Below are 16,853 nucleotides of genomic sequence, written 5' to 3'. Positions count from 1 at the left end.
CCGCTTAGTCACGTGACATCACCCAAATCTGCTGAGTGATGTCCTCACCGCCATCTTAGTGCGGGGTAGGGGCGTGGCCGCTGCACGCCCCGCCTCTCCTCCCCTCCCCGGGCGGTGGCGCAGGCGCTGTGCCCAGCCGGCCTGCGGGGCGGGTGTTCCCCGGGGCGGAGGGAGTCGCTCGCGTGGCCCCTCCCCCGGGCACGAGCAGAGCCAGCCGGGCGTGGGTGCAAAGACTTTATTTGCAAATACAACCTGGTGGGTGTAAATATAGCGCGTGCGCGGCCCTGGGCTGAGAACACACGAAACCTGCTCTGCCTGGCTGGCCCCCAGCGCCTGTCCGGTGACACCGCCGCGCGGCCCACGTGCCGCTTGCAGCAGTTCCACGCTGAACAGTCCTGTGCAGGGAGCCACCCTGGTTGCACAGAGCTCTGGGGGTCACACAAACAGAGTCCTGCAGCCGTACCGGGTGGGTATTGCATTAGCACAGAGAGGGGGACAGAGGCCCCAGCAGACAGCTGAGGACACGCTGAAAAGAGTAAGGCGCTAAGGCCTAGCGGGAGACGAGGAGGACATGATGGCACAGGACACTCTCATAGTCATACCTTGGGTTTGTTTTCTCATTAATACAGATTTCTGAATTAAATCCATTTTTACACGTGATAGTGAATTGCTAGGAGAGATCTAGTATAAGGCAGAAATAGGGTCTAAATCCTGTTGCTGAAGAAAGGGAGCCTATGGAGTATACTGGCACCATTTACAGCAGGGCATGCTGAGAAGAGGCTGCTACTCCCAACACAGACAACGTTGCTGTACTACATCTACCCAGCATCACTTCTCACAGGGCCAAAAAAAAAAGCACCAAAGAAAGGCACGTAAAGACAATAACTAGCCCTGGTACAGCTGACTGAATAGGAGCAAAATGGAGTGTGAACTGGCACTGGAGAAAGTGTCAGGCAAGTCCTAGAACAGGCATGATAAGAGTGTGAAACTGGCTCTAGAGAGGTGGTTCCAGAGAGACTCCAGGATGACTGCTGCTTCTGAACACAGGTAAAATGTCAGGTTAGAGTAAAAGATCAAGGTGCACTTGTTGCATCCTGTGCAGGAGACCTCTCCACCTGCAAATAAGGGTCCTCCTTTCAGGCTGTGCACACTGGATGACATTCCAAGGTTCTGTCTTCTGGCCTCTGTTTCAAGTCGGAATATGAGCTCTCTCAAAATGACTGATTCAGCAGGTCACACAAATCCTGGTTTCATTGATGAACGGCGGCAGTTGGGGCAGCCACGGGTCCCATTGGTCTGGAGGCATCTGCAACAGGAAGTGGTCATTTCTCACCATGCATGCCTACAGAGAGAGGCCCAAGGGGTTCTGATTCACAGACCTGGACTGCTATCCCAGGGGTGGGGAAGGAAGTGGCTTAGGGCCTGTCTCACAAAACTCTTTAGATGGGTTCATACCTCTACTCTCCATTCTTGAAGTGAGACTTAGCACGTAGGGGACTCCCTATTACTTCCAACAGTCAGGGAGAGTAATGTTAAAGATTAGATGGTGGGTGACTTTGTAGAGGAGTCACTGATTTTGTATAAACAATAGCAGGACATCTTGAGGAAGTACACTCTAAGTGATTTGGCATATTCAGACTGCAGAGGACAGTTCTATTCTGGACACTAATGGGGCTTTTCTGTTACTCTTATCCCTTCACAGATCCCTCTCTAGCCCCAGCCCTCTCCCATAAATCTCTGCTGAACTCCTGCCTTATTCTATTCCCCCTGCGGAAATCCCTCTTTAACCATCTGCCTCATCTCCCACCTCCATTCTCATGTTCCCCACTCAGCCCTATCCATGGTGCTCATTACTTTAAATGGAAGAAATGGGAGCAAGGCAGCGCCTGGAGCTGGTTGTTCTTTTCCCCAATGGACTCTCCACACATGCCGCAGTACAGCTCCATCTCCTCTACACACTCGTGGAACTTCACCACATGGTCACGAAGTTCCCGTTGCTGTCCCTTTGTGCGATAGATCCCTTCACACAGGCAGTGAAGCTTCAGCAGACCAAGCTGTGCACAGAGGGCAGAGGCATGAGAGAGAGACGATGGGGCAAGGTGAAGGAGAACCAACAACATGGGGAGAGCAGTAGAAGGATGAGTCTTCTTCAGCCCCACCAGCCATCTGGGGGACACATGAGCCTCACCACAGAAAACACAAACTTGCCCAGGGGTCAGGATTTATCCCGTGAGCATCTAGAGGGCCTCCCGTCTATCTTTATCCTTTTGTCCCAATGTGCCACTAAAGGGGAACCCAGGTTTGCAGCGCTCCAACCATTCTGCATCTTTTCATAGAGCTGGTTTTCCTAGGCACCTGCACGCCCATAAGTCACCTCTTCACTTCCGTCTAGGCTCCTAGCCAGTATGCAATTGGTGCACTATGCTCAGCATATACTAGCAGAGTATCCTGGAGGCTGGCTGGCCAGCAAATTAATGCCATGTAGCTTGGGTGACCAGACAGCAAATGTGAAAAATCGGGACAGGGTTGGGGGGGGGGGGTAATAGGAGCCTATATAAGAAAAAGACCCAAAAATCAGGATTGTCCCTATAAAATCGGGACATCTGGTCACTCTACATGTAGCTATTTGTCAGGGAAAGGACCCCTAGTCCTCCATTTCTCCTCACTGCTGTTATTTTCCTGTCTAACAATTTGCCTCCCTCTTCTTCCCACTTGTTTAACTCACTCTGGCTCCCCACTAAACTTTCTAAGGGTCTCTCAGTTGCCATCATCCACCCCACACGCTCAGAATATTCCCCAGCTACTGACTCACCTGAACTAAAAACAAACTCAGAAATGGTTCACATTCTACACCCAAGACACTCACCCTGAGCCTCGAGGACCTATTGGTTAACATGGGCTTATGGAGTTTAACAGAAGGCAGTGTGAGGCTGGAAGATAGAGTGGACACTGAAATCCCCATTAGAGGGCTCTGGACACTGGTGGAGGGGACCTGTGAACTCTTACCTTGTTCCCCAGTCCCTCTGCCAGCTCTTGGGCCTTCTCAATGCCTTCCAGTGCCTGTAGAGGCGAGAACAGAGACCTCACATATCAGCACGTCACCAGTTATGCCAACAATTCAGCACCAGCTCTGCATGGTGAGGGACATGCTGAGAATTGAAAGGCTAAGGAATGAGAAGGTAATGGCATTAGGGTTAATAAAACATTCCTACACTCCAGTAGAAGCCAGAAATCTGTGGTGGGATGTTCACACTCACAGCATGTCCTCACAAAGCTCAGTAAACTGCCTGCTCACTGAAGGGTCATAAGGATGCACATTGAATGGGAAGTCGGAGTGCAGCCTTGACAGAGACTGGTGTCTCCAAAGGGAGAGGTTATAGAACTAATTAAACTCCAGGGCAGTAAACCAGGGCTGGGCTTAAGCATAGCAAAGCAACTAGCTGCTGCTAAGTGCACCAAAGGTGCTCTCTCCTCCCCCTCCCTCCCCCCCCCCCAGTCTTTGGGCCACTTCAGTGTCTACTTCCACTGGGACAAGAGAGGCAGGAACAAGGACCAGCATTGCTAACAACACATGTGGCTTCCACCCAACTTGTCCTACTTCTGCTGCCCAGGACCCCTGTGCTGGGGTATAGAAAGGAGCTGTTGCCCTGGCCTTGCCATCCTGCAGGGAAGTAGCATTGTTCTAGCAGCTGCTATTCTAAGTGAGTCTTTACAGCTCCCCCATCCCTCAGAACAAGAAATAATGCTGATAACTAGCCTCTGCCCTCCAGGGTTATTGAGCAACCGACTTCAGGGATTCAGCTGGCAGTATGGGAGAAGGAGTTTCCCATTAAACAGGATTGTATAATTAATTAGGTTTATTATTCCTAGAAAGCATCTGGCATTGATTGCTTTGGGAAATGGGATACCAGACTAAGTGGACTTCTGGCTTATTCCAGTGTGGTGGTGGAGTTAGCAGGATCTCGATGGAGATGAACAAAGTAATGAAGGGTGTAGTGAAGTTGCTTCCTCATTTCTTGCATTCCACAAGAACAGAGGGGTCATTCAATTAAATTAATAGCTGATTAATTTAGAACTTATAAAAGGAAAGATTTCACCAACAGCCCTAAGGAGTGGAGAACTCTTGGCTGCAGGGGCCAGAGAGCCTAATACCACACAGGATTTAAAAAAATAATTGTCTTACTGAACCTAGATTCTGTGCCAATCTAACTAAAATCACTCACCTTTCTTCTGCCTGCTTTGCACTGCAGCACAAAACAGGCAGAAAGCCATCTTAACCAGCTGGTTGTGGATTCCCTCAGTGTAGGGCGAATCACCAAGTGCCACTGGCCCTAAAACCCATACCATATACTCCAGCCCTAGCAGTTGGGCAAGTTTGGTGGGAGTAGGAACAAAACTGGGGGGCATGGCTGCTGTTCTTTGGAAATCCCTAGCTAGCAGAATGGTCTTTTGGGGGCTGTTAGCAGCCAGCACAAATTAGTCCTAAGGCTGTTCTAAATTGTCTTAAGTATCAGAGAGGCAGCTGTGTTAGTTTGTATCCAGAAAAACTAGGAGTCCGATCGCACCTTAAAGACTAACAGATTTATTTGGGCATAAGCTTTCGTGGATAAAAAACCCACTTCTTCAGATGCATGGAGTGAAAATTACAGATACAGGCATTAAAAAAAAAAGCCCGTATCTGTAATTTTCACTCCATGCATCTGAAGAAGTGGGTTTTTTACCCACGAAAGCTTATGCCCAAATAAATCTGTTAGTCTTTAAGGTGCAATCGGACTCCTCATTGTCTAAATTGTCTTATAAATGTAAAGCCTACTTTGGCTCCTGTCTCGTCACCTGTGCTCAGCACAGCTTGGCCACAGCTGAGGATTCAGATTATAGGCAGAGCTGGTAGTATCATATATTATTAAGGTTGCCAGTCACTTCCCATTACAAGACCCTCTTTTCATATATTTCTAACTTTGCCAAACTTTAACAGTGTAGGCTGTAGTTTTCCATGCTGGGTGTCTGCCTCAGGCAGACTTTATTGGAAAAATATCAGCCAAAATGATTCTGCCATTTCTGAAAATGAGGGTAGGGAAAAAATAAGTTGTTTTGACCATGTTAAATTCTGGTGACCTATTTTAAAAGCTCTAATGCCCCCATTCTTTTAAGTACGGTGTGACGCTGTATGGAATATGGGAGACCATTTATAATATTATTGATACCAATATTATAAAATTGCAAGGAATCTGACCAGGTATGCCGTGGATCTGTGAAAATATTATAATTTTCCAAATATGATAATCTTGGTTTATATGTTTGTATCACCGTTGTATTGTGAGTTATAGATATGTATGGTATATCTGTATTTCCAAACTTGTGCTGTGTTTCTGGGTGACACCCCCAGACAGACTGGCATCAGCACTGCCTAGCCTGTTTGATGGCACATCAAGGGTCATCAGCTGTACAATGAACTAATTGAAAGGAGCCAGGGGATACACCTTATGAGTCAGCAAGGCATGTAGGGGCAGGCCCGTGGCCAGAGAACTCTAAGACTTTGTCTACACTACACAGCTTTTAGCGACATGGCCGAGTTGGTAAAAGTCGGGCAGTGTAAAAACACTGTTTGTCGGCCTTTTGCCAACTAAATACTTCCACCCCCTATGAGCAGGGTTTGCATTGTCAATAGAAAAGCGCTCCTACGAACAACAAGCTGTTTACACTGCCACTTGCTGCGGCAAAAGCGCGTGTGTGTGTGTGTGTGTAAGCACCTGTGAATGACAAAAGTTTTGTCTTTCAATTGGCAGTATAAACAATTGGTCTACACTGGACTTTCATTGGTAAAACGTTTGTCGTTCAGGAACGCCTGAACAGCAAGTTTTACCAATGAAAAGCACCGGTGTGAACAGCGCTTTGTCCGCTGACAAAGCTACTGCCGCACGTTGGGCGTGGAAGTTTTTTGTCACAGGGAGAGCTCTCTCCTGCCGACAAAGAGCGGGCACACTGCGCACCTTTTAGCGGGTCAGCTGTGTTGCTAAAAGGTGTGTAGTGTAGACACAGCCTAAGGCTCTCATATGCCATGTGCTGTGAAGCTTGTGTTTGGGATACAGGAAGTAAAAGCTACATGGCAAAAGAATATAAAAGTCAGATGCATTCACTTCATTCCTACTTCTTACCTCTGGAGTACTTTTCTACAAACTGAAGCTCCGAACAAAGGACTGAATGACCCATCCAAGCTGGATATGTTCCAGAGGGAGTTTCAAGCCAGCAAACGCACCAGTATTGCTAAGAACCGGATATATGGACTTTGAAGTCTCTGTATGTATATGAGTGCTTTATCATTTAACAACTCTCTTCCTGTGCTTTCTTTTTTCTTTATAATAAACCTTTAGTTTTAGGCACTAAAGGATTAGCTGGCAGTGTGGTATTTTGGGTAAGATCCAAACTAATATTGACCTGGTAACATGGCTGACCCTTTGGAGTCAGAAGAACATTTTGTATATGTGAGCAGAGTTTTTAAACAACTTCTCACTATATTGGACCTCTGTGTTGATTGGGAACCAGAGAACTGGAATGCAGTAAGCAGGCTGCGTGATTTCTTTTTTAGCTTCTTGATAACCAATATGGGGGATCAGCAGCACAGTTTGTGACTGGTTGGTGAATTTAACTTCAGTGTTAACCACCAGTTTTGGGAGTATCTGCTCTCCCTGTTGCAGCCTGCTCTGACCTTGGCATTTTCAGTGATTGCTGCCCCAGACACGGGTCACATAGGGAACTGAAAGTTCGCATGGTGTGATAGCTTTAGTATCAGGGATGTACCTTTTGCCTTCCTCCTCAAAATCCACTCAAATTTGGCCACACTATAAGCCTTTGAAAAATTGCAGTTTGCGCATGCTCAGTAGACTTTACATTTTAGCAGCTTAAGTCCCCCAAAATTCCATCCACACGGGGCATGCTCCAGCCCAGGGCTGAGCAGGACATTCCCTGCAATAGAAGCTCTGTGCTGTGGCAGGCCATGTGTGGTACAGATCAAGGCACCTGAACTGAGAACATGTCTCTCCTGTGCTCTCAATGCCACCTTTGCTGGGCACAGGGCAGTGTGGAGGAGGAAGCTGCTTGATTTGAAAACAGAGGGGCAAGCGGGAGGGCAATGGATCTGCTGGGGTGGTGGCAGAAACAGACTGAAGGCTGTCAAGAAAGAAGGAGGGAAACAGGCTGGGAGGAAGGGAGAATGAGACTGGCTGAGCATGGATAGTGCGACTGAGAACAAGTGGGCTGAGGGAAGGAGGTGAGTGGAGAAGAGAGCATTAATGAGAAGTCAAGATAAAGAGCAGAACTGAGAATGGTTGGTCAGAGAGACTGGGAAAAGGAATGGGGTGTGGGGAAGGACATTGATTAGACAAGGACCTCAGGGAGGAAGATTAAGACTGGGAGCCAGTGAGGGAAGAGGCAGCTGGAGGCTAGTGTGGGAGACAGATCGATCTGGTAAGGAGCCCAGAGTGAGGAACTGGGATTGGCTGGGCAAGGAAACTGGGATCAGGAGTGTGGAGGGGTGACATTGGAACTTGCTGGGGAGGGAGACTGGCATGAGAAGCCTGAGGGTTAGAGATTGGGAATGTCTAGGTTTAACAGGTTGGACTAACACCTGTCAAGGATGGTCTCGGTTTACTTGATCCTGCCTCAGTGCAACGTGCTGGACTTGATGACTTCTTCAGGTCCCTTCCAGCCCTTCATTTTTATGATTCCTGAGTCTCACCATTCCTCTGCTGTCAGCAGAAGTCTGTGAAACTCACTGGCAAAATGTCTCATCTCCCTCTATGCTGATCCACAAAGAGGATGGCATCCTACTACTGTTGTCAGTATTCCATTAGTTCAAGTGGCAGAAGGTCTCTGTGTGATGGATCTAAATGTTCCAACCTGCTGAAGAACCATGATGGGTGGCAATAAGATGCAACACGATGGAAAAAGTACATTGCAACCTTACTAATGTTGTTGTAAAGTCAAGCACTCATAAGTTGGAAAATGCCAGAATTAAGATTGTCTGTGCAACCTTAGCTCGGCCCCCTTTTGCATATGCATTACGATACAGTCGTTGATTACATGATCGCATACTATTTTCTCCACAGAATCCTTGGTTTACTTGGTGCACAGGATGGGGATAAATCAGGGTTGGGTAGTGAAGGAGGTTGTAGTCTGTAGATTCCCTGCTTCGTTTGTTTCAGAAGTTAGAAGGTCCGTAGTGAATGAAGCAGAGGGTTGCAGGAAGAGAAAGGAGGGTCTTACGGTTACAGCAGTTGAAAAGCAGTTGAAAGCTGCCCTAAGGAATTGGATTCTATCCCTGTTTCTGCCACAGAGTTCCTATGTGATCACTTCAACCCAACTTTTTACATATTTTGTCACTAGTTGCATGCTCTTCATTTTCTGAGTGCCTGACTTGAGATCCTGGGGTCTAAGTTGCAAAAGTGCTGAGCGCTCACAACTGGAACTGAAGTCAATGAGAGCTGTGCTTTGAACATATGAAGTGCTATATAATGCTAAGTACGCTAAAAAAATTAGGTCTTAGATAACTCTGAGCACCCAAAATTAACGGATACTTTTACTTTAATCTCTCTGTGCCTCAGTTCACCATCTGTAAAATGATGGTAATAATACCCCCTCGTTTCATAGGAGTTGTGAAAATAAGTTAGTTAATGTTTGTGAAGCACTCAGATACTGTAGTGATTAACTTCACAGAAAAGTCCATAAGGAAATGAATAATTCTGTCTTCAGAGCAGGTTTTGGATGGTGTGCAGTAAATAAGGCCTGGGGCCAAACACTGAACAATGAAGAGAAACAAAATACTGAATAGTTGCCCATTAAGTGAGCTCCCTCCATTCTGTGGACTGACTGAGGCGGGGTCCTGTAGAAAAAATACGTAATGTACAATTAAAGACTATCATAATTCATATGGGATTTGAAATTAAGGTTGTACAGGCAATCTTGATTCTGACATTTCCTAACTTTTGAGTGCGTCACTTTGCAACCTTAATATTCTTCTTTTAATGTAGTTTTTGTGGGGGTAATTGTATTATTTTAAAGGCACTAACATGCTGTACACATAGTGAAAAAAAAAACCTCACAGGCTTGTACCATGTAATCTCCTGCCCATTCCCACTTCTTTGTTTGCTACCATCTCTCCCTGTTCCATGCTATATTTTATCTATCCTAGAATCTAAGCTCCTCTAGTCAGCTCTGTGTCATATGTTTTTCTGTAAAGCACAGGATGCATCTATTGGGCTGTAAATACCACAATCACTAATACTAATTATACAGTTGGGAGAGAGAGTCAATAAGATTTGCTTCAGAGTACAAGATGGGAGGCAGGAAGTGACCCCTCTTTTCACTGCAGTTATCTCTGTGCAATGTGTGTTTTCTTGTGAAGCATCTGGTACTGGCCACGTGACTTTGTAGACCACGGATCTGGATCCAGTATGAGTGTACTCAATTTATGACAGATTCCCAGCTTCCCAAGTTGGATTATGTAGAAAAATGTCAGTAGTCAAGTACCAGATCCTGTGTGTAGAATAGAGGACCACGGGAGAGGGCCCCAGTTTCCTCAGCAATGGCCTGTGACTGACCTTGTCTAGCTCCTTCTGGATCACCCAACACTTGGCCACTCCCAGCAGTACCTGGATCTGTCCCAGGCGGTTTCCAATCTCTGTCATGATGCTCATGGAGGAATCATAGCGAGGAAAGGCTGTCTGCAGCATGAGATAGACAGTGAGACACATTTACTTGTGCCCAGTCCTGGTGCTCCTTTTCCAAATCTCCTTTCCATCCCCGACTCTTCCCTTCTGTCTCCCCTTGCTCCTACCTGTATGTCTGCTCGGCTGCGGTGGATATCAGCAAAGCAGAGTAGGCACAGTGCCTGCAGTGGCCGGTCCCCATGCTGCAGAGCAATCTTCATTGACTCCTGAAAGAAAACACCTCCAGTCAGTACAAGAACCTTCCTCAAACCCAGCAGGGATTGAAGCCCTCACAATACCCCAGAGCCTGCCTCAATGGCCAGCTTCAGAGAAATGACACACCCTAGGGGAAGAAAGCCTCGACAACAGTTGTACAACGCATGTTCCCAGCAGAGGGCATCCCTGACCCTAGTCCCTGAGAACAGCTTTGGCTAATGAAACCACAGATGTGCTGTCTCTAGGGGTGGGAGGCAGAAGCGGTATCTGGGGTACAAGGTGAATGTTGCTATATCTCTGTACCCCCTAATCCTGACCTCCAGACACCTCTCCCCCACTCCAGCATATCTCTGCCACGTTTGGCCCAGTATCTCTACCTCCACCTTGTACCTCACAGCATTCCATAGCATCTGCCAGGTGCCCCAGCTTCCGATAGGCCACTGCCATGTGGTACTGGCTCATTGCTCGGTACTTCAAACTCCAGCCCTTTCCATAATCATTCACCAATTCAGCTGCTTTACATGGGAAGAACAGGGCTTTCTCATAGTCCTGGAAGGCAGAGACCCACAGAAGGAAAGAAATAAGTTAGAGAGTTATACTGCCCCTGCAGTAATAGGACCCTCCAACATTTCAAAATGAGCATGTGTATCCATCTAAGGAAGCTAAAATTGCCACATGGTAGACTCCATTTTCCCCAGCACATGTCCCTAGCAGGTCCAGAATTTAAAATTATATGCTGGGGTGATTACATGGTCAGCTCAGAGCGACATCCATAAGGAAAGGACTCTGCTTCTCATTATAGAGATGATTTACCCTCCTTACGGCCAAAGCTGGGTTCAGAGCCACCTGTACCCTTATCTGCTCCTCCATCATCTCAGCCTTCTACATTCTTACAGAGCCTTTCTCAACTTCAAAATGTTTTCCACACAATTAACCCTCACATTCTACACCAGGTGGGTCAGAATCTCTTTTGGGTCTGGTTGGTTGTTATGGCAGTAAATGGGGAAAGGGGGAGTGGAGGAAATCAGGGCTTTGTCACAGTCATCACTTTGTTTTTTTAAAAAGGAAAGATCATGGCATCCAATATCTTAATAATTTTGTTTCTCCTAGGAAATTATGAGAAGTCAAATAAATCTCCTTTATTTAAGAATAAAAGTAGTGTAAAATCATCATCATATTTATCTAACAATATAAAACCATTTAAAAGTGACCTGCAAAAGATTAAAAATAAATAAATAAAAAAACCTCTACCCGTGTGCCATTTTTTTTCATTCTTTGTGATGTATAAAGGAGATCAAAGGTTTTTTTTATTTTTTTCCTGCTTGATTTTTACCTTCGAAATATCAAGGATAGTTTTAATTTCTCTGGTTTTGTTGGAGGACCAGTGGGAGATAAGGGTTTTTTTTAATCATGAGTTTATAAGACAAGGGTGGGCAAACTTCTGGGGCCGAGGGCCACATTTGGGTGGGGAAATTGTATGCAGGGCAGGGGCAGGGGGTTGGGGTGCGGGAGGGGGTGTGGTGTGCAGGAAGAGGCTCAGGGCAAGGGATTGGGGCAAAGGAGGGGTGCAGGGTGTATGAGGGGGCTCAGGGAAGGGGGTTGGGGTGCAGGAGGGGTGCGAGGTGCAGGCAGGGGGCTTAGGGAAGGGAGTTGGAGGGTGGGGTGCAGGCAGGGTTTGGGCTCTGGCCCGGCGCCGCTTACCTAAAGTGGCTCCGGGGTGGCAGCGGCGCGCACCTGCCCTGGCCCCAGCCCCACGCCACTGCAGGAAGCACTGCGGCCCATGGGGGTGGGGCGGAGGGCTTCGCATGTGTGGCTCTTGCCAAGCCTCCAGGTACCTCCCCCAAAGCTCCCATTGGCTGCGGTTCCCCGTTCCTGGCCAATACCAAAGAATGTGAATATCACCTTCTACCTTTGGGATGCTGTGTAAATGCCCTCTATTGATCTTCTTGACATAAGCCTCGAGCAGAATAGTCCTCCCCATGCAAGCTCTGCGGGTTTGGGCTCAACATGGGAGCCAGGCAGTGCAGGCAAGCAGCAGCACATAGGAAGTGACACTGTGCTGCATCCTTCTCCAGGACCCAATGGGGATGTGTTTGCTGGCCTCTGAGCAGCAGATCACACAAATGCCTGCTCCAGTTAGTCACTGTAGGTCCTTCCCCACCTCGGGTGCTGGGAAGGCCAGTCGTCTCCTAAGAGAACCAATCTGCCAGGTTGCATGGTATGCTCGGGACACACAACACAGAGACCTCTAGATCCCTGCACAGCTGGAGACATCCACAGGCTTCTGGGGCCACAGGCGCCGACTTTTCAAACTGCCAGGGGATGCTTTGCCCCAGGCCCCACCCTTAACCCCCCTCACCCCCAAGACCCCGTCCTGCCTCTTCCCACCCAGTTCTGCCCCCAAGCACGCCACATCCTCGCTCCTCCCCCCTCCCTCCCTGCATGCCACAAAACAGCTGATTGTGGTAGGCAGGGAGAGGGAGAGGGGAGGCACTGATCTGCCGGGCCCACCGGCAGACACTTGGGGTGGTGGTGGAGGGTGTTGGAACATTGCACAGCTTTAAACGAGCATGTTTTCTAGTAGGACAATGACTTAATAACTAAACTACTTTAACTGGGACGACTTTAAGTGAGGAGTTACTGTAATTCTTTTGTCATAGAATTCATAGCTACAACAAACGCTGGCCTTAGTCACTATACTTATTTTATGGAAACTGAGGCACAGAAGGGGTAGGAGACTTGCCCGAAGTCACATGGTGAGTCAGTGGCAGAGGTAAGTATAGAACCCACGCCCAGAAGTCGACTCCCAGTCCCATGCCTAGACCACATCTCTGTGGCTGTCCAGGTTTTAGAGCTGTGTGCGCTGTATACCAAAGAATGTGAATCACACCTTCTACCTTTGGGATGCTGTGTAAATGTCCTCTATTGAGCTCCTTGACTTAAGCCTTAAGCAGAATAGTCATTAGTGGCATTAGAAGCAGAGTGTTAAAACCTTCCCAGAACAACCCTTTCTCTCTCAAACTCTATGAACTACTTCCTGTATCCAAGATATAGGGTGAATCCCTGCCCACCCTGGTCCCTTCTTGTACCAAGATAGGGGGAAATTTTCCCACTGTTACTTCCCATCCCCTAGGTCACCAGCTGAGCTGCGTTTCCGCACCTTGATCTGTGTGTAGAAACTCCCCAAGCTGCAGCAGACGCGACATTCCAGCATCTTGTCGTCATTGTTGTGTGCATAGCGCAGGGCTTTCTCGAAACACTCCAGTGCCTTCTGAAAGATGCTGAGGCCCAGGAAGGCATTACCCATACTGAGGCTCACCTGGCCATTCAGTTGCAGGCTCACAGTGGTGCCCTGCATGTTCAGGCACGTCTTACAGTAAGAGATGGTTTTCTGGAATTCACAGAGTTTCTCGTTGCTCCGAGCCAGGTTCAGGTAGCTCTCCATAAGGTAGTCAGGGTCCTCTAGCTCCCGAGCTGTGTCAATCTGCACAACTGCAAACTTTCAGCAGAGAAGAGAGTGTTTATAGAGGGTCTCTCTGTAGGAATAAAGCCTGTGCTTCCAAGGGAATTGTACCCTGCACAGAAGTTACATAGCCTGTGGTCAGGACAAAAGAGTCCAACAAGACAGCATTGATTGGTAAAATACCCAAGTGGGCAGGCCATGAGGTGGGTTACACAGCATATAAGTAGACTGGAGAAACCTCTCTCTGTATTCTCTACCTTTGGCAGAGGGAAGAGATCTGGGTTAGAAATTGGTGGAAAGAGCTGCCAAATGGCCATGGAAAAAGGCATTTCTGCACTTTACAGCTCAGCTTTTCCTACACTACTACTTCTTTCCTTATCCCCATGCACCTCAGCACCTCCCAGAATTAATTTTGAGGAGGATTTAAGATTGTATCAAATATTCTGCTAAACAATAGAAATCACTTCTATCAAGCTTCCTTCAACCATTCATTCTGTGCTTCTATTGAAAAGCAATCCAATTTGTCTGACAAGATTTGTGCTTTATAAATGACTCTCTCATTGCATATGGTTCAGTTACCCTAATCTAAGTCTCTTTAAACTGTAAACTATTCAGGGCAGGGAATGTCTTCTTCTGTGTCTTGTGATGAACAAAGCACAATATATGGGCTAAATTAATAATTGCAATACTAGATGCTTAGCATCTTCTCTCTCTGTTTCATTATTTTATTAGGGATTAAAGGTAGATTTACTGGATGATAATTCTCAAGGGTCACTTTTCATTCCCTCTTTGAAGACTGAAACCGCACTTATTTTTTTTCTAGTCCTCTAGAACCTTTCCCGTTCTCTATGAAGTTTCAAAAATAATTGCCAGTGTTCTCATTGTCCACTAATTCCCTTACCCCCTTGGGAAGTGTGCTATGTGGATCCAGGGTCTTGTATAAATTCTAAGTATCGAAGCCTCTTTTCTTTCATTTGCCACTTAAATACCTTTTTCTCCAAACAAAGTTAAGCATCACAGCCCTTTTAAACTATCATTAATTTCATGCCTCTTCTCATTCATTCATATACCTTCTTGTTTGTTTGCCCATATATCTATAAAAGTCCCCTTACTTCCTCTTTAATCCCTTGGATAGTATGAACTCTTCTGCTTTATTGAAGTCATGCTCTTTTCCCTATGTTACAAGGATCTTGGAGAAATTTCACCTACAATGACCCTGTTTTCTATTTTCTTTCCAGGTTATCAGTGTGGTTTTAATTCTATCCAGTTTTCCTTCACCTGTCTCATTTGTTCCCACACAACTCAAAACATTCTCTTCACACAACCATACCTTATCTCCTTTCCTCATTGCCCTCGTCTTTCTCCTCCCCGATCCCATCTCCTCTCAGAGCATCCCACTTGTCTTCACATGCATCCCAACTGCTTCTCACCCCCTTTTCTCCTTTCCCCCTAGTATTTGCTATGAGGATAGGACTCTGGACACACGCAATACTTTACTAATTGGAAGTGGCAGTCAAGTTGCTTTAAATGGTGCCATTTAAACACTCGAATTGGAAGAGTTTATAAACAAACAATCATCAGCATGGAGAAAAATATCCTCTGATCCCCTATACAAACTCAGGGTCTGTTACCCAAGAAATAACAGGGATTAGCACAGCAATACTCCTTTTCAGGCCTGGATTGTTTCTTACCTTGGAGTACCAGAAATTCCTCCTGTGTAGTCTCCCAGGTCCTTGACTCATCCTTCCAAACACACACTGCTGTTCCAAATGCACCCAGCCCCTCTTCAGAGCACTGCACTGGCTTCTCTACACTCACTACATCAAATTCAAGCTCTTGTCTTCACCTTTAAGACTCTGCACAGTTTAGCTTCAAGCCTCTCTCTGCTCTTCTATTTTCCTCAAGCCACACAGATGGCTCTTTGGGTCCTTCTCACCCTCTTTGCTGCCCCCAATACTGGGAATCCCCTCCCTGATCTTATCTCCCAGGCCTCCATCTGCTCCGCATCCAGCACCCTCCTGAAACACGCCTCTTCCAAAAAGCCTATTTATTTTTTCTCTCTCTTAGCCTGACTTCCCATCTTCCCCAACTAGAGACGTGTGAACAAGTATTTGTTAGACTAAGCTCATCACATCAGCAACTGTGTTTGAACAGCAATGTCTCCTGGATGTTTGATCGGTGCTGAAAACATTGTGGGAATTGCTGCAATACATATAATTATAATAAAGTCCAGTAATAGAAAATCTATTTAAGATATCAAAAATTGTGGAGGTAGCCAGATACTAACCCCACTGGAACACATCACTGCTTGTCCTACATCATCCCCTTTGAGTTTTTTGTACTCATTGTGGGCAATTTTGGGAGGGACTTTACCTTCAAAATAGCATGTAAAGTGCCCAGCACACCATTTGTGAAAAATAACTAAGAATCTCCAAAGTTAAGAAATTTTGGAGTACTAGCCCAAAGCATTTAAGGATCAGCACTACAGGCCAGCAACCTGAGAAAACCTGGGGACTGGGTCCTTAAGAATCTTTGGGGCCCAGAACTAGGAAGCAGGAATGCAGAGTGACACTGTAAGGACCCCAGCTGGTGAAGGCAGCACATTGTATTCATCAAATGTCTGATGCACCTTGCTCCAGGCAAGATATAAACCATGCTTTTACAGTATAATCCCCAGCTGCTCCCTACTGTGGGTGTGATACACAGTGACAGGCATTCAACCTGGCATCACCTTACCTTTAGCATATCCTTGTACCTGCCCATCTCCGAGTGAGCGGTGATGAGGCAGCCCAAAACCCGAAACCTCCCAGTAGGATCCGTGGTCTTTTCCAATACCCTCATCCAGACTTTCAGGGCCTTTTCTGTCTGGTTAGACTGGTAGAGCTGGAGTCCTTTCTCTATCTGCTGCTTTGTCTGGTCCTGACCCATCTCCTTTGCACCAAAAAGCCTCATATACTAACCTTTTGGGACAGCAGCAACAAGGAGCCTGAGAGAGAATGCAGAGAATGTCCTAAAGGAGGAAGGTGGATTTCATATTGTAGAGGGTTGGGGCCATAAGACCCTCAGACGCTTCAGGATGCAGGAATGTCAGCAGGAAAGGGTGAGTAGAGGGCTGAAAAGCCTTTAAGGCAGCGTCCCAAATCCACTAGGCAAACATCTCATGTACTGACGCCCCCATCAGAACATTCTGCAGCCCAACCCCACAAACAAAGAGGAAGGAAAGAAGAAAAGTGCAACAGGGAGAGAGAAAAAAAACCCCAAGTGGCTGGAGTGAAATTCAATCGGAATGGCCACTCCTGGGCTCCCCCTCCCTATTGGCTACAGCTGTGCCTGCCAGTCCTGGTCACGTGACTTCACAGGAATGTCAGTCAGTCTTAGTAACGCCAAGGTCACAGTGAGCCAACTGCTCCCAAGTCCTGCCCCCCCAGCATGCAACATATATAAATACCCCAGAGAAAGACAATCAGCTG

At 46.9% G+C, this 16,853-nt stretch overlaps 1 protein-coding gene across 3 annotated transcripts; it reads right to left on the bottom strand.

The window, feature by feature from the left end:
• Nucleotides 1-254: 254 nt before the first annotated feature.
• On the bottom strand, nucleotides 255-16,631 carry RAPSN (receptor associated protein of the synapse). Of its 3 annotated transcripts, none has more exons than XM_039538337.1 (8): nucleotides 16,120-16,631; nucleotides 13,081-13,419; nucleotides 10,311-10,469; nucleotides 9,833-9,931; nucleotides 9,597-9,719; nucleotides 3,007-3,060; nucleotides 1,855-2,054; nucleotides 255-1,306 (listed from the first exon to the last, which is right to left on the bottom strand). In XM_039538337.1, exons 1-8 carry the CDS (start codon nucleotides 16,333-16,335, stop codon nucleotides 1,234-1,236), a joined length of 1,263 nt encoding a protein of 420 aa, XP_039394271.1. In that variant the 5' UTR covers nucleotides 16,336-16,631; the 3' UTR covers nucleotides 255-1,233. The 3 variants fall into 3 exon arrangements, with proteins under 3 accessions (XP_039394271.1, XP_039394272.1, XP_039394273.1); XM_039538338.1 differs by having other exon boundaries at nucleotides 9,648-9,719; XM_039538339.1 differs by lacking the exon at nucleotides 16,120-16,631 and adding an exon at nucleotides 15,075-15,339.
• Nucleotides 16,632-16,853: the final 222 nt, after the last annotated feature.

This window comes from Mauremys reevesii, linkage group 4 (assembly GCF_016161935.1).
Source record: "Mauremys reevesii isolate NIE-2019 linkage group 4, ASM1616193v1, whole genome shotgun sequence".
Taxonomy (NCBI): domain Eukaryota; kingdom Metazoa; phylum Chordata; order Testudines; family Geoemydidae; genus Mauremys; species Mauremys reevesii.
Note: the sequence above shows the minus strand (reverse complement) of the source record. Positions and strands in the feature narration are given on the sequence as shown.